The following is a 23,712-nucleotide window of genomic DNA, read 5'->3' as shown; positions in this document are numbered from 1 at the left end:
GATCACCATTTGGAGAAGAAATGCATCCTCCCAAACTGCGCTTGCAGGAACAGAACATGACTGGGCAACATTACACATGCACCTAACACAATACCAAACCATTTCTGTTGTGGAAACACATCTGGCTTGAGCTGAATGAATAAAGAAAATGGATTTTACAGACAAAATAAAATTGTGGATTTGTTTTGAAAGCTTGTGTTTAGTTCCAGTAGCTTATTAGCACAATACTCAACATTCCACCTAGAAATAATTTTTTTATGAAACTATCCATATAATTTCAGTGAAAAAATATCCATCAAAAACTGCTTCCTATGTAGAACAGTAATTCTGCAGTTTTTAAAGACAATTTTTACAAGTGCTGAACTTGCATCCCTGAGAGTGAGTGCAGAATATACACTTCTGTGCACTTACAGTAGAAAACAGTCCAAATACAGGGTGATTCTGCATGCGCATGATGGTCAGTTTCAATTGTGCAAATATTCATGAGCTCAGCATTCCCCCAGCAGAACAGAGTGGCAAGATAAGGAGGGACTTGTGTGCCCTGTGTGACTGACTCATCTTTGCTGCAACTGATAGTAAAAAATAACATGCCCAGATTTACTTTCTCCTGCTAATAATAAAGGAAACCCCATGCATGTGCATTGACTTCCAGAACTCAGATCTTACTGCTTGCATAGCCTCTTTCCCCAAAGCCTTCAAGCCTTTAAAACAAGATTTCCAACTTTCCTGGGGCAGTTTTTTATGCAGAATCAGGCTGGAATTTGTCTGGGATGTAAAGATCTAGTGCAAAATTTGGCCAGCTCACACCTAGTAGAAAACATGCTATAGGATGACCTTGAAGCAAGGAAGTGGAAGAGATAGAAACGAATTTGTATATTATATTTTTTTAATCTTACTGGATTTTAAGCTTCTACCTTGTATTTTTAAGTGGTTTCCTAAGTATGTTTTCCTTATTACAGTAGAGATAAAGAAGACAGCTGTTCCAGATTTTAAAATTAAAGCTATATTCAGTCTCTTCCTTGCTTGGGGAGAGGTGGGGATTCCTTCCAGCAGGACAGAAGTTTTACACCAAGACCATACAAGATTACCCCAGCCTTCTCAGGAGTACAGCTTGTATTTCTTCCCTCAGTTTTGCACTTCCTTACCAACACATTTAAAACTAACATATTTTGATTCTAATCCTAATTCTTTTGGTTAATTTAAAAGTGATCTTTCCAGTTAGAAACAACAACAAAAAATTTTAAACAGGCATCGGTTGTACCAATGTATCTGAACAACTTAGGTCATGGTGTGCCCCACCCAAACAGTCTGTACAATTTCTTATCAGACCCTCTGAAATTCCTCAAGGTTGCTGAAACCTAAATTGTTCTAAAATAAGAAAGAAGCAGCTGAGAAGCAGGGAAACAGGACCACAGGAACTAGATAACAGAAGGCTATTGAACACCTGGACTGTAACCAAATCACAAAACCTGAGGAGTGTGTGCTCAGCACATGGACAGTATAGAGGCACCAATCAAGTAGCGTGTGATCACGTGAACAGTAGTTTTAGAATCTATAAACAAGTGTATAATGTAAACAATAAGGGGCTTCTGTGAAATCATATTGGTTCATTGATCAGAAGTTACAAGCTCCTCCTGCATGTTGGTGACCCTAGTGATGCGATAAAAGTGCCATGATATGAAGCAGACCCAGACTCTTCGAACTCTGAAGGGGGGTCCTGTGGAGTGAAAAGGTGGGGGGCCTGGCCAGAGACTGCCACAGCTGGACCATGTCAGTGGGAGGCAAAGCACGGCTCCACATGCAGTGCGGGAGAGAGAGTGGCTCCAGGGAGAAAAAACTCCGGATAAATAGACGCTGCAGCGATACACCGGAAAAGGTGAGAGGCCAGGGCTGGAGAGAATGGGGAAGGCTGTCAAAATAAGAGCAGGCTACGCTAAACATCCTTCAGCATATACTCTCTAAGAGAGCAATTACATATGACCCAGAAATCTTAAAAGGACTGTTAACATTGGGTCAGGAGAGAGGTTTTTTGGTCATCCCCCAAGAATGATTTCAACATTCTCAAGTGGGAGAGGCTGGGAGGGTTCCTCTGGGATGCCGTGAACGATTGGTTAAAAGAAACCAAGGGACTTAGCACGGTGTGAAGTTGATGCTTACCGTGCTAAGGCAGTTAAAAGCAGAGAGAGAAGCACTGGGATTACCCATGGGATACCCCATAGTATCCTCTGAAGAGTTAATAGTAGCAGGTGAGACAAGCTTAGAAAAATTTAAGATTTTAGAGAAGTTGAGGCCTTAATTAAAAATAAGCCTTGTTAAATCTAATTAAAATAAATAGATGGGCCTTGTTAAAATTAAAGGTAGACAGAAAGGTTTTGCTAAAATCAGAGGTTAATCATTGGCTAATAACTGTCAACTTTATTCTTGTTCAGCTGGGTTTATAATGAGGAACAAAGAATCTGGTAAGGAATTTCAAGAACATAAGACAACTGCAAATCAGAAACTCATTGAAGACATGAAACTTCATGTTTCATGAAGCCCAGCCAAGGGTTCATTTGTCACTTTGCATTGAAAAGGTAGAAAGGTCAGGACGAGGAAGAGATATATTCCTTCCTCCCTTTTGTGACCACTCCTCAAAATAAGACCACCAACCCATTTCACATAATGAACTATGCATCCTTAATTGCTTTTTTCCTAATTAGCATGAGAAGCAGAGAATGGGTGGCAACTGAGTTATGAATATGCATTTGTATTCAATATTTCTGTAAATAAAAAGCCTGCATTCACCTGTATTCGGGGCTGTGTGTATTAAGGGGAGACCCAGCACTGGCCAAGCACTAGCCCAGAGCTGTTAAAAAACATATACTTTTTAACCCTAAAACGGTTAAAGAGTCTTTGTCCGTCTCAGTTGGATACTGATACTAGATCATATCCGTATTTTGGTAAATCACAGTGGGGCGAGTCTTCCCTTCTTCGCCTCTGCATGACTGTGGCAGGCATACAAATGCAGAGCGCAACTATTCAAGTGCAAAGTTTGTGCTGCTTTAAGAAAGAGGAATGCAGGTGGCAGGAGAAGATACACTTAGTTGAACACAGAACTTTGATAAATCAACAAGTAAGGGAAAGAGAAAAAGCCAAATCGCTGTTGACAGCAGAAGCAAGAAGGAGAGATGTGTTAGAACAAAGGGATGGTTTTTACTAAACCAATGACGCTAGTAAGATTAAATTCGCGATTGGAAGATTTACTGCTCTAAGTGATTGAGAACTCTGAAATTTGGATCTCTGTTGATGTTCGGCTTTTTGATCTTACTGTTGGGAAAGATGGGGTTGCGGCTGTTGTCCTTTGAATGTGCCGTGAAATTAACGAGATCTTGTCAAACTGCATTGCTAGCAGTTTTATCTTTAGAATTTCTCCTGCGCAACAGCAAGTGACTCCCACTTGACCCCCACTGCCGAGCTCACCCTCAGCCGCTTGTAATATTACATCGGAAGGGGCCGGAACCCTGCACTGAGAGGGGTGTCCGTGTCAAGCGCTCTTGCACTACTACTGAGCATGCTCTCATAGAACAAAATGGCGGCACCCGACAGGAAGGTGCCGTACAACAAAATGGCGAGGTCCTACAGGAGGTTGTCATTCAACAAGATGGCGTTCCCCAGTGCCGAGCATGCGCAGTGCTGCAGACGCCATTTTGTAACCATCGAGACTACCGACCTCCCACTACAGCGCCACCTTTGGCCACTTCTATTATTGCAAGGAAAAAGTAAGATAAAAAGTTCTGCGCCCTAACACAAGCAGAAGAAACAAATCTACAGAATGCAGCTCAACCATATCCAAAGAAAAAGCCAAATTTATTTCCTTCAGATACAAGAGACTTTTTGAACTGTAAATCAAGTGCTCATTCAGAAAAAGCAATCTTGCAAGTCCAACCAGCAGGAAGCCCAGAGGGCACATATACAGAAATAAGACAAGGGATATTTGAGCCATTCATTTTATCCATACATTGCCTCACACAAGCCATTGCTGAAGTGCAAACAGAAGCCACCAAAACATGCTTCAAATGTGGGAAGCCTGGACATATAAACAAATATTGCTCAGAGCCCACAAAAAAATATAAAGCAACCTAATCGTTATCTTATATGAAAAAAGGGAAGACAATATACAAATGAGTTCCAATCTAATTATGACATAGATGGAAATCTTTTACTGGGAAAAGTGTTTCCCACAGAGTAAAACCACTGCGTGAGATACAACTAATAGTACTGGAAACAATCTAAAATTTCTCCAAAGACATAACACTTGGGGAATTTTGACCAGATCCTAGTCATAAAATCATCAGCTGTTTCCCTTTTCCCTAACGATTCAGTTTTAGGGGTTACTAATAGTGAGCTTATAACCTCTGTTATTTTTGTTTTCTATAAGTAACACTGATAAATGATGACTGTTATTAATATGACATGAATATTTTAAAAATGTTTTAACTTCCTCAAACACTTGCTGTTGAAATATTGATTGTTTAATGTGAATTCACAGATTTTTGTAATAAGAATTATTTATATTGTTATAGTATTTACAACCAGGTTTTATATGCTTTACCATTTCTTTGTGTGATCGTGTACCAGACACGTGTCTCTTCAGGATCCTTTCCTTTTTGTCCTCTAGTTGCTTACATGTTCTTTTTTTATCCAGACTACTTCTCTAGCCTATTGTTTTAATGGAGTTCCCAGAAAAGATATCAAGAGCTTCATCAAAAACCTCTTCCAGACTGGTAGTTTTGTGGCTTCCTTCAGTTATTATTATAAAAGCACTCCAGCAGAGTCCAGCTGCAATATTAACTTATTTTCCTAAGTTTTATGCTGGATTTTTGAAGAAGAGGTTTGCTGTGTTTGAAGCATCTGTATCTTGAAGGAAACTTCAGAGGGATGCAAATACTAGATGGTTTAATTAATCTTTAACCCTAAGGTTTTATTCATAACTGCTAGTTTTATGAGCTTTGTTTTAAAATGTGTTAAGTGACGTTCACCAATTAGGGTTTGGGCTGTGGCCAGGCCCTAGCTCTACATGGATGGGAAAATTGCCAACAAACCCAGACATTTCTGAATCAAAAGTAGATTCAAGTAATTTTGGCTTAGGAATTTGACTGTATTAATATGACAGCTGAACCTACTTTTAAAGTGAGCTTGGATAATTGTTATCTGGACATAATTTTCCAATTCTCTACTGATCTTAGGTTTATCAGTTGTTGCAGACTCTGGGACAACAGTTTAGTATTATAGTGCTTACTAATTATATAATTCCGCATGTGTTATTGATTGTGTGTATTATTATTCGATTAATTCTTAATTGCTGTCAATTTCTTTTTCACTACATGTATTGTTTTACTCTGATGTGGCTTACTTGGGCTAATGCTACTGGAGTGGATTCCTTTTGTTTATCTTTAGCCATGCCAGGAGATCCTTTTTTCACATGTTTAATTGGTATTGCAATTGTCGAGATGAAAAACGAGGAATGGGACCACTGTGCTATTTAAGGTGATTTATTGCTCAAGTAAACCAGATAAGGTATTTGTCTCGAAGACGTGAGATTTGGATAGAAGCAAAAAGTCAGCCACAGCTCAAGATAGTCACGGGTTTCTTCTTCAAACAGCAATATGTAACATTTTGGTCCAATAGACTGTTAACACAAAACTTATTTCTACTCATTCACCTATCATCTTTGGCTAGTTCTGCTGCACTGCATCTATCTTTTAGCCAATGAACGGATAGGTCATGTACCCATGACCTCTATTGTAGCTTCCACACCCCTAGCCTACTCTATAAGGCACATTATTACAGCTCAAACCTCTCACAATTTTACCTAATATAATTTCTCACTCACTCAAGGCATATTCCTACTTACAATCATAGGAAAACAAGTTTATAATTTTTCCACCTTATGTTTGTGTACCTTTATCATTACATTAACCCAAGCTCTTTCCAAGGCTGCAGATTGAACACTTCAGCATCTGTGGAGGTTTCTATTTTTCCATTTCCCACACCAGTAAGTAACTTTACTGGTTTTGCAAAATGGATAGGAGTTAGAGGAAAGCCAAATATGGGAGCAAATAAATCAAGTGCGGAGAATCACTGGTGTAACATAACTAGAGATGGTACAAAATTTGACATGTGCAAGAAGTTGAGGATTAGGTCAAATGGCAAGGAATTTCAAGCAGGTATGATAGCACAATCACTGAATGAAAGTGGATTAGAATCTCAAGAACTAGATCTGTTAGGATTGATGCCTGGAAATTACTGTTTGTTAAGTACTTTCTGAATCCAAAATCAACTAACATGAGCAACATTATAGTCTCACAGCCCAAAAATAATAGTGTCATTCTTAATCCCAATTCTCCATGGTATAAGAACGTGACTAAATGTTGCCACAATTGGACTTACCCTGAGTCCTGCTACAAATGCAAGCTTCCACCAAATATCTTTCTAATCTGTGGGAATAGGGCATGGTCCTCAATTCCGAGTAATTCACTTGGTAGATCTTGTTATTTAGGGAAACTGACCATGTTTGCCCCTAGCATGTGCAAGATACCAAATCAAACGGTTTAGAGAGTGAGACATAGCAAGAAAGCTATGAAAGCAATCACAAGCTTAAGATCTAACTGTAACAATAACATAGTTTGAGACACTCCAGCATGAATAATAGCATAATTCCTTACTCCAAGTGTTAATGCTGCTCAAGCTTTACGCTTAGTAAGTTAAGATGCTAGACAGTCAAGCACTTAAACATAACTTCAGATGTTTTAAATCAAATGCTTACTGATGTAGATGGTATAAGACACGACACACTGCAAAAGAGAATTGCTATGGATGTTTTGCTGTTAGCACATAGACATGGATGTAGAGATTTTGAAGGAATGTGTTGTATGAATCTCTCTAGGGAGCTCTGTTATTACTAGTAGTCACTATTATATTGCTTTGTCCTATTCCATGCATCATAAAATTGGTGGCCTGCTTGGTTGAAAATGCAGTAAAGAGAGTTTGGCTGGTGCAAGAAGAAAAAGGTGGAAATGTAGCTATGTATCTGAACAACTTAGGTCATGGTGTGCCCCAGCCCTAATTTCTTATCAGACCCTCTGAAATTCCTCAAGGTTGCTGAAACCTAAATTGTTCTAAAATAAGAAAGAAGCAGCTGAGAAGCAGGGAAACAGGACCACAGGAACCAGATAACAGAAGGCTATTGAACACCTGGACTGTAACCAAATCACAAAACCTGAGGAGTGTGTGCTCAGCACATGGACAGTATAGAGGCACCAATCAAGTAGCGTGTGATCACGTGAACAGTAGTTTTAGAATCTATAAACAAGTGTATAATGTAAACAATAAGGGGCTTCTGTGAAATCATATTGGTTCATTGATCAGAAGTTATAAGCTCCTGCAATTGGTATCCTGTAATTCTAAAAGAATTTTTTAATTCTATTTAAAAATACGCTTTTCTGAGTGATTCCTTTACTAGTATCCTTTGTATGATGATTTTTTTTTTCTCTAGGGAGTCAAGATGAGGCTGGTATCTCTAATGCCAAACAACAGGTTCAATTACTTTAAAAATATTCTTTGCAGAAGAATCTGGTTTTGTAAAGCTAAAATAATACAAGTTAGCCAGCTTCATACAAATGGAATACAGCTTCATACAAATGGAATCCACCTGGAGCACACAAACCAAAGCTGGAGTACAAAACAAGGCTTTGCTATTTCAAGCTGCCTATAATATAACCAATGTCACACACTAATTCCAAAGGGAGGGAAGTCAAATTTAATTGTGAAATTAGAAACAGTGTTTTATTTACAGTCTTTTAGAGACCATCTTATGATATGATGCTTTTCTTACAGAAAGCTTCCTCAGTCAGGTCCATTGAAAGTCTCAGGATGTCCCCTGAAATGTTAAGATAAGCAGAGCAAAATATTCCCAGATCCTTTTCATAGTTTAAAGACCTGCTAATGGAAAACTAGCAGTGGAGTAGAACTGACCTTTAAAAAGGTCAATTTCTGTCATGTTAGAAAAGTAATTCTAGAATTTATTTGAGAAAACATGCAAAATAGAGCACAAGAAGTAGGGGTACTTGGGTAACTGAGATCTAACCTAGGGGAGAAGACAGCAGTAGCAGCAAGAAACTGATTCCCTTTAAGAGCAACTTCACATATTTTGGTTCCATCAGCCTTAGGGAACTGGAAAGGGAAATTCCAAATCCTGAGATGGTGATGACAGCTAAGGTTCCCTTCCATGTTTTCACCAGAAGCCACCTGTGACCCCAGGCATGGATGGCTTGGGTTCCACACCTCCTCCCTCTGTTCATGAGGGCTCAAACCACATCAGTAGAAACAGGGGGAATAGTAATCACTGAGGTAGTTTGGGACAAATCAGGCAAAGCTGTGTAGCTGTCCCTGTAACATGACCAAGTGCTTCAGGTGCAAGTGGTCAGGAAGATCCAGGGAGCTCAGGATGGAGGGCTTGCAGATACCCACCAGGCTTGCAGATTCCCATCACCAGGAATGTCACTCAGGACCATCTGAAATCCTCTCTCTCACTTCTCTGGCATTTTATTCAGTGAACATTTAGGATTCCAACCAGCTAGAGCAAGTTACTCAGCTTACTGCTTGGAAAGGAAAAACATTTTGGGCTTAAAGCCCTAAACATTTGGCTTAAAAAGGAAAAAGGGTACAGGGCAATTGACCACAGACTAATGCCTCTCTGCAATACTGTGAAATCAGCACTTGAGCTCCACACAGGAATAAACAAAACTTTTTAGTTCTAAACACAGTCAAGGAAACAACAATTACTTAGAAAAATACTGATTATTTTTGTTATAAATCTATATTGTGATATTGGCTTTCGCAAGTATTAAGATGAATATTATATGTTAAATACTTTTTGGCTATGTATGTACTTTTTTCTTGCTAACAAGTTTTAAGCTTAAAGGAATCTCCTAGGTACAAAGCAAGGAAACCCCAGAGGGCAAAGACAGTGGGGCCCAAGCTGTTATCAGGAGAACAATAGAGCCCAAACTGTTATCAGCAGAAGATATGAAGTCCAGCTGCCCTCGAAGGATGAGGGGCCCGGACTGTTATCAACACTGACCATTTGCAGAAGAAAGGAAACCAGACTCAAAATAATGGTGGTCAGCAAAAATAATGATGACCAGCAGAAATAGTGATTGTCAGCAAAAATAAAAACTATACAAATCATGTTCTAAATAGGTAGAACCAGGGAGGGGACATGCTAAATACTTGTTGAAAAAGTTTGAATATGCATTAAACCCTCAAAGCAGGAGGGGATAAAAAGAGTGTTCCTGAGATACCAGGTGTGCTCTTGGCAGCGCACCAAGGCACCTAACCCTAACCGTTTTAACCCTTTGCTTTATTTCTTTTGTCTCTAATTGTCTTTTTGTTTATATTAAACTTTTTATAATTTATTAAGTGAATCTCGTTTTTAATATTTTTCACTCTGATCATTCCTATCCTTGAACACACAGGCTAGAAACTAGTGTCTGGCAACTGATGAATTGTTTGTGGAACTGCCCTGGCCTGATTGTGCTGTTACTTGGATGCGACATGAAGGTGGCCTCAACCTCAGCCCTCCCTCACTAGAGACAATGGGCATCAGAAGTTTAGTCCCTCTGGCATTGCAGCTATTCCACAGGATGAACATGAACCAAAGGCTCAGAGCTCAAAGTCTTTGATGAAAAAAGGAAAGCTGGGACTTCTAATAAATCTTCTACTTCTTTTCCTTTTTGCAAGCCATCCACAAGCAATCCAGATAAAAATCCATGAGGTGCAACTGAAAGCCTAGGCCATGGCATTATGAAGCACATTATTAAGATTAAAAGTTTTCATCACTCCATACAGAAAGAGAAACATTCAATCAGCCAAGCACATCACAGGTTGTTTGTGCCTGATGTAGGTCACTAGTTCCCAAGAAAAGCCTCATTAGTTCATACTGATGACCAGAAGACTCCCTTGAAGAGAGTTTATTCTACAATTAATGATTAAAAAAAGATTCAGAAATGCCTATAATGTTCACAATAAAAGCATAACAGTGCATGTCACATTAATCCAGAATAGTTTATAATATCTCATAAAATTTCAAGAATACTGTTTTATATTCTGTGGCACAGAATTGTAGCAATGAGAAGTAACTCACCTTATTTGTTTGTTTTAAACATAGAACAGTCTTTAGTTACTGATGGGAATGGATCACAAGGAAAACTAGCACAAGTTTATATAAACTGCGCATATGCAAACACCCTAATAATTTGATGTATTAAATCCTTCACGATTATCCTGTATTAAATCCTTCAGGAGTTCTAAAAAAACTTCTAATTAATTCTAATTTCTTTAACATTCCTCATACAAAGTAATGCACCAAGTTTTATCCACTAACATGGTTTTTAAAGGAGCAAAGTTGTTGTTGAAAAGGATATTTTTCTCTGCTATAAGAAACACTGCCCAAAAATTAACATCAAAATCCCCATTGTTCCCATTCTGGTTTGAACTGCCACCACAGGAAAAGAGCAAGGGGTGTCCATTGCCGTCTTTTCTCTAAAGTAGGAGACTAACAGTATTCCTGTGGTTGTTGTATTTATAGGAAAATTTCAAACACAAGTAATACTATGTACAGTAAATTAAATGCTAACAGATTTTGTTGTCCAAAGTGAGTTGTTGCTCTCCAATACATGCAGGTACTTTAAGATTCTTTTTAAGTCTTGACAATGAGCCATTAATACTAGTAAAAGGAGTACATCTATCTTCTCCTTAATAGTGACATTCATTTAGGCATTATTATTCACTGTATGTCCTTCTACCAGCTTTAGTATATTTTGAGAAGCTACTTGTCCCCATGTTCTAGAATAGACAAATAGGAAGATGGTTATTTTAGGCAGTTCTCCCCCACTTATTTGTCTGCACTCTTAGCTGGGAACTTCTAGAGTTTTTTTCCATTTTACCAAAATCTTCCTCCTCAGCCCAGTGCATGCTGTAAAATTCTCTTTTTGGCTAAGCTGATTAAAACTGAACAGTCTCTCCATGTACTAACTGGGGTCTTCGGATGCTCAGAATTTTTACAGAATTTTTTTTCTAAATATTGTTCATTTTCTTCCAAAAGAGATTTTCCAGTTATGCTATGATGACTCATCTAAACCTAAACAGCTTTATGAAGGAAAACCAGGAGGATGAAGAAGAGATTAGTGGCCAGTGTATGGCAATCGGAGAGATATAAGATAAGTGCAGCTGTCCAAGAGACAGATAAAAGAAAGTGATAAACATGAAACAGAAATACCAAACAGAAGTTCCAGATACAGATACTCCCCCAATAGGATAATATTTACATAATACAACTTCTTAGGGCCTAATTTAGCTAGATCTGTCTATCATAATCAATAAAGAGAAAAAAGTCCTCATTCTTCCATCTCACACAAATAGATGCCTAGAAGGATGTGCTTGTTCTACTGAGCAACATCATTCTGAAAGCCTCTGAATAAGTATGAGCAATTGCAAATCACTCTGAGGACTCTTCAGTAATTTCTAAGTACTAACAGTGTCAGCACACCCAGAATTTGGTAACTTACCAAGCCAAGCCAGCGTGCACTGATTATATCAGGTGCTTTTGTCTGCTTGGCATCACTGGATGATGGGATCAGCAAAAGTCCTGTCCCAAAAGCAGCAATTCCTGTCCAGAGGAATTTGTTTTTCTAGGCTGCAGGCAACTGGCATTGTAGTGCGTTTGAAGCTTAGCATGGAAAACACTGCCACATTCACACACTAATCCTCCCCAAACCCAGTCACTCACTCAAATAGCCTTGGAAATAACAGAGAAGAGACCATGCCCTTCAATACTTTCAAAATTAGAAAAAACCCTATGCTAGAGAAGTCAGGAAGAAGTCTGGAAAAGCAGTTTGGGTTTAATTGCTTCTGTTATTTCAGTTGATAATGCCAAAACCTCAAGCCTCAATACCAGAGTTGGAGAAGAGTTTATGGTGGCAACCCAAACACCAGAACTCACAGATACAACAACTTTGCCTACTCCAAATAGCAGTTTGCCAATCTGTGAATTTTACAGCATATTTGGTTTGTCAGAAGGCTTAATTTATGGCCCCAGACACAGAGTACACTAGAAGAACAACAGGAATTTAACCAGCATCAGGCAGCAATCAAGGGTGACAGCTCAAGCAATAAAAAGGTAGAGAAAATTAGAAGTTAGATAAAGTTAAAACCTTGGGAACAGAGTAACAGAGTTCAGTACTTATTTTGGCAACAGTATTTCACAGAATTCTGGATACCAGCAGTAGATTGTAAATTGCTTGAGGTAAGGAGAACATTCCAGTCAAGTACAATTGTTAACTTTCTGAAATGGGCTGGGTTTGGGTTTTTGTTTGTTTGTTTGTTTGTTTGATATCTGTTTTGGTTTGGGTGGGGAGGTTTTTGCACATCCATGTATAATCATACATTTCCATTATTTGTATACAAGAGTTGGAGACAAGCATCCCTTCATAGCTTGCACTTCTAAACATCAGGGAAAGCCTTATAGATTAAAAGAAATAACAGCATTTGAAAAAGCAGAAGTTCACCAATAACAATACAAATACTTACACCTTCATCTGCAGAAGTAACACCAAGTTTCCAACAAAACTAGTAAAAGCTATTCAAATACATACTTTTATCCAAAGTTCTGATAGAAAAATCCTTCTCTACCTCAGAAAAAGTGGAGCTATGCTATTTTTCCCTCTAAATGGGGATAACATGAATAATAAAGATGGTTAAATCCAAAACTGATTTATATCCAGAAGGATTTTAATTAGAATTTTTTTTTTAAACACAATAGCTGTTGGCTGCAAGTAGACACTGAACAAAATGGTACAGAGAACTTTTGAAACAAACCTCCATCTTCTTGTGAGCATGATGCCAATGGAAACTAGTTTTTACATGGCCTAGAGGGAAGGGATGCTGGTTTACCCCGTGTGTCAGACCATGTGCTGCTGGTGCCCTTCCTTCCCGTGGTCAGGAGCTCAAGGGAAGAATTGCTCAGGGGGCCACGCTGTTCTTCTGCAGGAAGGACCAGGATAAGGAGAGCTGGTTGAGGGAGAAGGGAGTGCTAAGGAGACCTGGCGCAGGAGCCTCGCAGGCCAGGACTTTTGGTTACATTGGGTATAACCCCATGTGAACCATGGCCATGACCCCAGAGTTCATTACCCTAGGCACACCTGTCACCAGCAGTTGTTCACAGCAATCTGCACTGGGGACCAGTGGCACAGGACACTTATGCTCAGAAGCAAGTGAGAACATCCAAGAACACCCAAGAGATGAGGCAAGGAGAACATCCCTTGCTTCAATTTCTTCACAATTTTACATCCCAAAGGTTTGTTTCTGCTAGCTTTACCTCCCAGACAAGAATAACCACTGCAGCAAGATTTGGTAGAGGGCACCTGGGAAGACCCTCAGACTCCCTTACATCTTTCAGTGTAACAGAAGTCTGGTTCTAGTGCTGTTTTCCTCAGAGAAAACAGAAATACTAGATCTTAGAAATCAGTAATTTCTAAAGAGCTCCTCCACTTCCAGATAACACCAGCAGGAACTAAAAGTCACAAGCCATATTTCTTCTTATCAAATAGTGATCACTAAGTACATGACTTACATACTTAAATATGTCCAGAATGAAATCCTCAGACTTAATCACAGAATCATCACAGAAAGATTTGCATTGGAAGGGACCTTAAAGACCTTCTCATTCCAGCCCCCTGCCATGGGCAGAGACACCTTCCTTCCACTAGACCAGGATGTTTACAGCCCCATGCAACCTGGCCTTGAACACTTCCAGGAATGGGGCATCCACAGCTGCTGTGGGAAACTGTTCCAATGGCTTACCACCCTCACAGAAAAGAATTTCTTCCTGATACCTAATCAATTTATGTACCATGTTTCTCAGGGAAGATCCTAGCTTCCTTTTCGCAGGAAAGAGCCTCTTCAATAAAATGGCAGAAATATTTACCATACAGAAGATACTACCTTACCCAGCAATTAACAGTTATTTGTAGATAAGCATTGTTAAAGGAATACACAACCACTTCCAGACACAAACAAGTGGTTATGAAATTAAAGGGAAATTTTGCAATTGCTTCGTTGAGCAAGAGATGCTGCAAGACATTTTTAAACATATCTCTTAATGACTCTAATTCAGCAAATTTAAATTAAAGTTGTTTAACATACAACAGATTACTTCCTTTCTAAATGAAGTGGTCTAAATATTCCACAGAAATGGAAATTTTTAGGGCTCTAGGTATTTTAACTACTACCTTATAAATATTTCTATATATAAGCAGTAATAATCACTACCAAGGTATTTACTTCTACTTTATATAAACTGTATTACAGCAGATCAAACTAAGTATTGCTTTAAAATATTTTTTGTAGTAGTTTATTTCAGAGACAAACACAGGAACTATTCACATTCAAATTAAAATTACATTCATACCTAGAACTTTCATAAAACTCAGCAATTAGAAGTGCTGCACTATTTCTCAAGTTTATTTGTTAAAAAGGCAATCAAGATGCATCCATTTCTCATTGGAATCACCAAGGAAAAAAGTGAAAATAATTCAGAATCTGGTAACACCTTTGACAGTACTATGATAAATGCCCATAGATTAGCAGTCAAAATACTTTTAATCTCAGTTTGATCTGTGTTTTGGACATATCCCTTCAAGAATAATGGTAAAAAAAAATTAAGGAAAAACTTAAAAATCTGCCAAATTAAGTTATAATCCTGTATCTTGCGCATTTTGTGGATGGTTTTGCATTTGTCTTATTGCAATTTTTTAAAAAGCACAATAAACAAAACTATTTCAAACACCCTGGCAGCTCAATATACTCAATGTTTTGCCACTTATCAACTTCAGTGTTTAACAACAATTTGATGTTGTATTGTGTTGTGAAAATTTAGCCTAATATATGCTTAAAATTGAGACGATGACAGCATTTTCTTTGCCACTCAACATCCCGTTTAAGTTACACTGATAGAACAGATATAACTATTCAGTGTGAATATCCTTGGAATGGTTAGTGAACTAAAGTGTTTAGATTCCTTAGATTCCTTGAGAACTAGATTACTGAAATACCTGTTTAACTGACCACACTATATGCTCAACTTAATATATTAAGAAATAGGATGGGGTAGTAATATAAGCATTTGAATCGTTTTAGACAGTAACTCTGGTGCCAGAGGCAGAATGCTTTCAGAGACACTGATTCAACAAACTTAATTACCTTATGCTCATGATATGTCAAATTAATGCCTGGATTAGTTTTCACTGCAGGACAAACTCCATTAGGAACACTGCTGCTCATTCTTAATGCTCTGTAAGAGGAAAAGCTTTAGAACCCACAACACACACACTCAAAAACCACATTCATAAATTAACCTTCAACTGCAGCAGCTTCTGAATTAGCAGCAAGTTCCAAATTAGCAGCAGCTTCCGAATTAGCAGCAGCTTCCTGCTGTGCTTCCTCCATAGCATGGGATACCTCTGGAGCCAGTAAGTCATTTTCCCCTTTAGCTTCTGCGGATACCCTGGAAGTCTCATCCTGTGCTGTGGGTCCAGCACTCTCATCCTGTGCTGAAGGTTCAACAGCAGCTGCTGTATCAGCCTCTTCCTCAGCCTCTGCTTCAGTGACTTCATCTGTCTCTTCTCCATCACCTTCTAAGGATTTATTCAATACAATAAAGAAAGTAAAATGCATGGATACAACAAAAATTTCACCAACTACTTTTTATTATAATCCTCATTTAAATTTAAAGTGGGAAGCTAAGACTCAGAATTAACAGGGATCAGAATAAACAATAAAAAAGGATCAATAATTAATCCCTCATATTGTCTAATGTGGCATCAAAAAACTATGTTTACAAGATGAGGAAACCATATTCTTAATTACTGAGTTTCATAACATGTTTCAGTGTGCTAAGAAAAGAAACTGTGGCTTAAAGCAAGTGTTGGGGGTGCAGGGAAGAATAACAAAGGACCTTGCCAAGTGTTGCTTCAAACCACTCTGCTGAAAGGGCCAGTGATGGTATACACACAGGTGCCAGAGGGACCATGACTCTGTGGAATTACCATATGGGGAATAAGACATTTGGTCTTATATAGAGTAAGAAAAGAACTTCCTAATTTTTAGTCAGAGCTCACTTTCTTAGAGACATTACCACTTATGACTATTTTCTTTTTACAACTCACAACTCTCTTTTAAAGACTTGTGTACACCACTGTGAGTCCGACTCCTTAGAACCTTGAACAACAGTGTTTCCCAGTCATGCATCACTTCAAATTCAGCTGAGACGAGTTATGAAAAACTAACAGCACAAAGCAACAAAGATGCTCAACTGCCATGCAAATACGTACTAACATCAAGTTCACAAAGGAAAAGTTATACATCAACTGTTCATCACAAGCTCACTGCTAGAACCAACTCACCATATGAAATAATGGAACTGAAAACAGAGTTTGTAATACAGTGTAAACTATGTGAGAATTGAAACAAAAGAGCTTAAAGAGACATAGTCAGAGTTTGTTCTATTCTTTTGTATCTGTTTAAAAGCTAAACAGATCAGTTTTATTTCTTGGGCCTCTTATGCCAGTGAAAGCCTATCATTTTGTGTTCAGGCTTTAAGACAAGTCCATTCATTGCCCAGTAAAAATCAAAACTTTGCATTATGCAACCTGATCATGTCCCTTTAAGAAAACACTGTTAAAAAACCCCTAAATTCATTACACAAAGAACAGACTAACAGCCAAGCTCAGCATTCAGTACACTTCATTATAGACAGTCAAATATAGAGTGCATTACTTCAGAACAGCCAGCTTCTCCATCTCAGAACTGCCTTCTACAAAGCAGATTCAGTAATAAGCTCAGTATGGTTTGGCCTTGCAAACATAGGTAGTTCTTTTAAAGTCTTACACAAATGGAGTTTTACAATAGAAGGTATAAAGTCATCCCAAGGTAGGCTGCAATGTACTCAATGGTGAACGACTGTCCTTTGTTTGTATTTAACTTCCACAGGTTTGGAAAGAGTTTTCCCTTGTGTCTGGAAAGTGTAAAAGCAGAGTGTATATTAGAAAGTCCAGAAAGTGTAAAGGAAGAGTATAGATTAGAAAGATTGAATCAGCTTGCAACGAGTTAAAAAGTAAGGTCATAGCTAAAAAAGAGGGAAATCAGGAACAAGCTTAAAGGACACAAACAACAAATGGAAGGCAAAACTCAGTATTCACTAAATAAGCAAACAGAACATCCTGCAAGCCAAACATCATTTTACATTTCAAATTATGTCCCAGATTTTCTACTGCTACTTTGAGTCAGGCTTCTTCCACGGGCTTTTTAAATACCTCCGTAATTTGAGAGTAGCTTTCAGTTAACAGGAGCCACAGAAAATTTGCTATCAGATCTCTTTCTAAATGTCTGTTATCATTGATTAATTAATGTTATTAATTATTATTAATGGTTATTAATTATTAATTAATTAATATTAAATATAATTTCAATCCTCTAATAAACAAAGAACCCTAGAATGATTGTTTCTCTTGTTTTGACAGACTTGTTTGCAGAACTTGTACAGTTCTCTACTTTAGACATTTTGGGTTCAGGCATAAGGGGAGAATTTTCCCCCACAAGAGAAACTATAAAAATCCTATCAAAAGAATCTCTGATCAGCTGCTCTCCAGTATTATGTTCTTCCACCTAGAAAGTTCTTCTACCATAGACAGCAAATATGCCATGAACATGCTGCTTGGCATACTGCTGTTCTATCTACCACTTCATATGGTTACAACCTCGGTTTTAGAACTTATTTTAAGCTTGATTTAATGTGCCCCTAAAAAATCTGAACACTTTGAGAACAGAATTTTTAACTGCTCTTATCAGCAATGTGAAAAAGTCTAAGGACTGACTCTAAAGAATGCACAGGGAAATAAACTGCAATGGCACTTCTGGAAAAAGCAGTACTATGCTAACACTCTGTGACAAGATAAACACAGAAGTATGACTATGCAGGGAATGGGAGAAAAAGGGGAGGAAGAGCGGTGTTAACTCTTTTGAGAATGCACACAGAGGATTCTGTAGGAAAAATAAGAACACAACTGATTATTGAATTTGGACTGAACAAGAAAATTAATGCAACATTCTTAATGTTCTGCTCTTGTGGGTGTACACAGCTGGGAATGAAGAAGGATTCTGAAAGGAGCTGATTCAATGGTGGTTTTGTATTGTGAATTGGAATTAGCTACTCAGAAGTACAACTAAAAATCTGGGCTAAGCATTTATTCAGAAGTCAAATATTGAAAATAATATAGAAAACGAGTTTCAACTGTATTCACTAAATGGCCTTAGAAACATTTTTGAGTTCTTATTATCAATAAAAAGTGAGGCAGCAATCATCTGCCACTGGTTGTGACATTTATGTGACTTATTAATCAGCACAAAGCAGCAGATGATGGAATGTCTGGAGAGTACCAAAAATCAACTACTGAACACTCAGTACTACAAGTATTTCACTCCAGCCTGTGGGTAGGCTAGGGCCAAAACTCTATACCTTGCAGAAGTGCACCTTAAAAGAAAAAGAGGGAATACACTGACATCACTGGGAATATGTTGTAAGGTTTGCTTAATGCTTCCCTGTTCTCCCAAATATGGCATTCAGAAAGTAATGAGGGTAATCCTCACTTCTGCCCTGAACAGCAGGAGACCTGGTCCCTAGAAAAGATCTGCTTTGGTCCTGGTTACATTTTTTATTTTAAGGACAATGAAGGATTGCAAATTGTGGCTGAATTCTCAGCATTTACTTAAACAATTGAGTTTTAAAACTATACTGTGTTCAGCTTTTTCTTTTTTGTTTTTTTGGAAATTATGGTATTTGACTACTTTAAATCTTAAGATCTGTAATTTTAAAGTTCTGAAACTAAAGCATATGTTGTAGAAGTTCAAGGCTAATGAATTCTAAAGAAATAATTATAGTGGCAGAGAATTTAAACCATGTTCTCACACTGAAAACAAAATTTAAACTCAAGATACTTTATTAAAATATATTCTTTGTGTGCATGCAAATATATTAAATTAATTCCCTAGATATCAACATTTAAAAGAAAATGAAGAGTTTCAAGTGCTCTGGCTAGCTTCAATACTTTATTTTTTCTTTTAAATAACAATCAAATAAAAATATATAAAGATCCTTAAAAAAAAATTCCTAATTGCTTTTCTTGACAAGTCCACGCTTGCCAAAGTTCTACCTTTTATATTAGTGCTATAACACTAATTGATGTAAACAGGGACAACATTCCATTACAAGTAACTGAACTAAGATGGTCTAATTATTCAAGCATGAAGAGCTAAGTAAAGATTTGCTATACATTTAGGTAATGCCTGCAATTCATTTAACTCCAAATTAGAAAAGACAAAATCAAAGTTGTAGGACAAAAAATTGATCCAAGTTAAAACATTTTTTATAAATGTAGGATTTTTTTCCCTATTGAACTGTATTTCCTGATGGTATGTGGCCTGAAGCCAACCTGTTGACTGAGAAAAAGATATTATCTTCTCCCCCACCACTGAAAACAAATGAACAAAACTGTTTTTGACAGCATTATATACTCAGTCAAGTTTCATTAAGCTTCCAGTAAATCAAATACCCATTATACAATTAATAGTATTCACACATCAACTCTTTCCATACGAAGAGACTCTACAGGTGGATCAAAGACCAGATTCACTGTCTGAACATGAAGGCCACTACCAAAACTTGTGCAGCAGCAGCTTTGTAACAGAACACTCCACAGTCACCTTTGCCTTCACTCACACAGTTCAGACAAGAACTTGGACAGTGCTAAAGCCTGATTAGACAATCCAGAAATCTGTTCCAAATCCTCATGTACCCAGGGAACAAGAGAGAAGAGCTCAACTCACCCTTCCTTGACCAAGGATTGTTCTTCTGCCCCTCTGCTCTCTCATGAAGAATATTTGTATGTTTGATAAACTTGCTGTGGGATGAATTGACTACTCTGTAGGCCTGAAAGGGAATTATACCTGAATTTACAGCTACATCCCTATAAATTTATGAAACACAAAGAGGGGACAGGGAGAGAAAGGATTTTAAGAAAGTGCTACTGCCCATCTTAAAATGCATATAAAATTTATCCTAAGCAAGGTTTAAAAAAATTATCAACCTGCTATACTAATATATTTATGTATTTAATATTTCTCCATTGTTAGAAAGCAAATACAATATACCATGCAGCTTTTGAAGTGCTTCAGTGTTTCAGGAATTGAAAACAGTGTTTTAAAAGATAATTACATTAAGATTACTCTTTTTGTAATGTGGTAAAAATATAACAAGAGAATATGTCAGTCATCCAGAAATGCAATCATAAATGTTTGATATTTTGAACTAATAGCTACTTACCATTCAAGGGGATTACTCTGTGGGACAAGGAAATATGTACCTCTCTGGGGTATGTTAGTCATTATCTCAGATCTTGGGGGAGAGGGGTAGAAGTAAGCTATAAAATGGAGGATTTAGGGAGGTGAAGCACAGAATCAGATATATTTAGAAGCAGGAAAGAGAATGGTTACTGAAAAGCTTGACAAAAACAGATGCTTACGAAACTTTAACATGCTTTCTTGAAGTAACTAATGTTCTTATCTTCTTTTTTTGTGCCCAAATTAACAAGGTTCATATTTTCCCCTTGCAGCTTCAGACCACTTATTTCACATCTGCCTTGCCCACTTTGAGATATTGCTAATGTTTCTGGTTGACAATACAAGGCAAGGGGTTAGAGACAGGTGCCTTACTCCATCTTTGGACACATTCATTCCACACAGTTTTAAATATGCTTTCCCCTACGAATGACCCAGCACTACTTATCAAAGTAACGGTAAAACAGGCAATCAATAGGTTTTCAGCTTTTCTAAATTCTCTTAATCTGATTTCTAGGATAGGCTGCACTTATATCTACATTAATTGACGCTTTGCATCTTGACCATACTCTTTAACCCAGAACACACCTTATACTGTGCCAGCTCAGAAAGCACAAACAGCTCCATCCCCAAACACTTACATAAAATAAACCACCAAAAGCTGCAACACCAGCAAGGAGATAGATCGTCATCCTGTCTCCAGAAGAGCCAGGAACACTCCCAGATGACATCTGGCGAGGAGGTGCTATAAAAACCATCAGATAAATTGATGTAAAGTGCTGCTAAAATATGATCACAAAAAAAGAATGATGGAATCTGAATTCTGTATAGGAAAGAATTATTCAAAAAGGTTATAAAACAGAGAGGTATAGCTTATTGAGGTATCCTGTGACTGACTTACACAGGATGTGGTGCTCAAAAGAACAAGGTCAATGGCTGAACTCTTCCTAAGAGGTGTTTTTCTTTGAACTACATTATCTGCCATCAGCTTCCAAGTACTGGGCACAGTCTACATAGACTAAGGAATGTTAATAATAAAAAAAAGGAATGTAAAAGAGTTCCTAAGATAGATAAAATAATTTATCTGTCCTTACTGTTTATGATCAGCAGAAGTAATTAACTCTCTCTTCAGTTTAATAACAGGGAATTTTTAAAGATGCTTTTTTGTTTGAATTAATTTATTTTCACTCCCAGACTACTGACACTTGGATACACACCCTTCACCTCATAAATTAGCCAACAGGGCAGAGAGGTAGGATTACACAAATTTTTACCTGACTGGGTACATATTAACTCTAACATCAGTGCTACCCAATTTTTTGTTATAAACTGATTTTTACTACGGTTTTGGATTCATCTGAACATCTCAAAAAGAGACCCATGAAAAACACTCGTAATTCTCTTGGTCAACAAAGCTTTCTGCTGAATTTTGTGACTTGATCCCAGATGAGAAATGTCACATTGAAAAAGCACTCATGAAAAATAAAATGGCTCTGAGCATTGCAGTTGACAGCTACAAAAATAATCGCAATTTCAAAACATTGCCATCCTGTGCCAGATTATGTTCAGCATCATCTGTCTCATGACACACTTCTCAGACTCTTCTCCAATAGCCAAGCATCCTAATGGATTTGCATACATTTATATTTTCGTTCAGCAGCAGTGTGTCCTTAACCTGCTTCCCCGGGCTGCTAGCTATAGCAGGACAATGGTCAGCAAGCTGCCATCGCCCTACACGGCTGCTAGATTTTTTTTGCCGCTGGTTACACAACCCCTGATGCGCCCAAAGCCACGGCTGTGGCGCACCGGGTCTGCTCTCGCTCCCTCCCGGAGCCGGCAACCTTGAGGAGGCACCGCCACTCCGGCTGCTCTACCGAGGGATATGTACTCCGCTATTTTACATGGAAGGGAAGGCAGCAGCGGCCACTGTAGCGGGGGTAGGGGGTCCGGGGCCGGTTCGGCTGCCCAGCAGGTAGCGGCGGAGATCTGAAGCAGCCAGTGCCACAACCCAGGATGACCGAGCAGCCATGCCCACCTCTCGCCCACCCTGCCGCACCTGTCCCGGCCCCATGTCGCTGCCGCCCGCGACCTTCGCGCGTCCCCTCCGCCGCCGCCACCCGGCCCGGCCCGGCCCGCGCCCCCTCACGCCATCCTGGTGACCTCTGCCCGGCCCCGGGCCAGCTCCTCGGCGGCCCCGCATACCACGCTGCTTGAGGCGGCTGGCGGCGGCGGGAGCCCTGCTCAGGCGGGAGGCCAGCGCCAGCGAGGCGGCCCGGCAGAGAGACATGGTGGCAGAGGAGATGGGCGGCGGCGCGGAGTAGAAAGGAACCGACTCTGGGCTGCTCGTCGTCGCGGGGCTGCGGCAGCAGACACCAGTCCCGCCTCGGGTGCCGCGGGGGCGGGTCAAGCCGAAGCTCCGCCCCGCGCACCTGGACACCGCTCCCGCCCGGGGGTGACCTGGGAGCGTGGGGTGGCGGCGGGGAAGGAGCAAAACCCCAGGTGCAGGGGGAGGATGAAGCAGCTTTCTGGAGCGCAGCGCACATTGCGCAGTGCCGGGCGCTGCCAACACCGACCTGCCCCAGGGCAAGTAAACGGTTACTGGCGTTCGGTACTGCCTGCAACAACAGAGCCGGAATATCAGGGACGGCATTGACCAAGGAGAGGGCAGATACGGAGAAAATGCTGTTTTACTTAAAAAGAAATTTCTCCATGACATAGAAAAAATGGAGAAATCAACTAAATTCACGGCGAAGGGCATTGAGGTTAAGCGCCGTGTCAAAGGCTTTCAGTGTTGGCAGTGAAATACTCGAATCGCTGCTCTGGGATCATGTCGACTGTCACAGTCAAGGGCATCTCTGGGTCAAACCTGTACAGCTGTCCTTGTCCTACCTACATTGTTAGGCAGTAGCCCTGTTTCTCCTCCTTACTCTATACAGAGCTTCTTTGTTCCCTCAATGATCATCTAATGCCATATTCTGCCAACTGCCATGATGCCAATTTTTCAGCCTTTGTCCTTGACTGATCTTGATGTACGAAGAGAGGGCAGACGTGTTCAAAAGGCAGTGCTCACACCCAAGACTGACATGGGCTGTGTAGTCTCATGACTGTGGGCAACTTTCAGGCATGGCCAGCTCCCAAAATGCTCACAGGAAATGCATATTTTAGCATTTGTACAGATCCTATTCTTATATTTGCTTATTTTATAAATTTAGCAGTGAAAGTGAC

General features: G+C 39.2%; 1 protein-coding gene and 1 long non-coding RNA gene across 5 annotated transcripts in view; one reads left to right on the top strand and one right to left on the bottom strand.

The window, feature by feature from the left end:
- Window positions 1–23,075, bottom strand: part of MGARP (mitochondria localized glutamic acid rich protein) — a 54,293-nt gene extending 31,218 nt beyond the window's left edge. For 2 of the 4 annotated variants that reach the window (XM_086889872.1, XM_086889871.1), the window contains exons 1-4: window positions 22,690–23,063; window positions 21,129–21,232; window positions 19,978–20,080; window positions 15,453–15,731 (exon numbers count right to left, since the gene is read on the bottom strand). In XM_086889872.1, coding sequence (XP_086745998.1) covers window positions 15,453–15,731; window positions 19,978–20,080; window positions 21,129–21,232; window positions 22,690–22,774 — 571 coding nt within the window. In that variant the 5' untranslated portion in view covers window positions 22,775–23,063. Of the gene's footprint in view, window positions 1–15,297; window positions 15,732–19,977; window positions 20,081–21,128; window positions 21,233–22,689 lie in introns of all 4 variants that reach the window. The other 2 variants (XR_015286990.1, XM_023926408.2) reach the window with 2 other exon arrangements.
- On the top strand, window positions 1,661–14,883 carry LOC111928915 (uncharacterized). Its single transcript, XR_002864373.2, has 2 exons — window positions 1,661–1,876; window positions 9,516–14,883. It is a non-coding gene; the product is annotated as an uncharacterized LOC111928915 (long non-coding RNA).
- Window positions 23,076–23,712: the final 637 nt, after the last annotated feature.

Source organism: Cyanistes caeruleus, chromosome 5, assembly GCF_971803275.1.
Source record: "Cyanistes caeruleus chromosome 5, bCyaCae1.hap1.1, whole genome shotgun sequence".
NCBI classification, from domain to species: Eukaryota; Metazoa; Chordata; class Aves; order Passeriformes; family Paridae; genus Cyanistes; species Cyanistes caeruleus.
The sequence above is the reverse complement of the archived record's forward strand: the minus strand, read 5'-3'. Positions and strand labels throughout refer to the sequence as shown.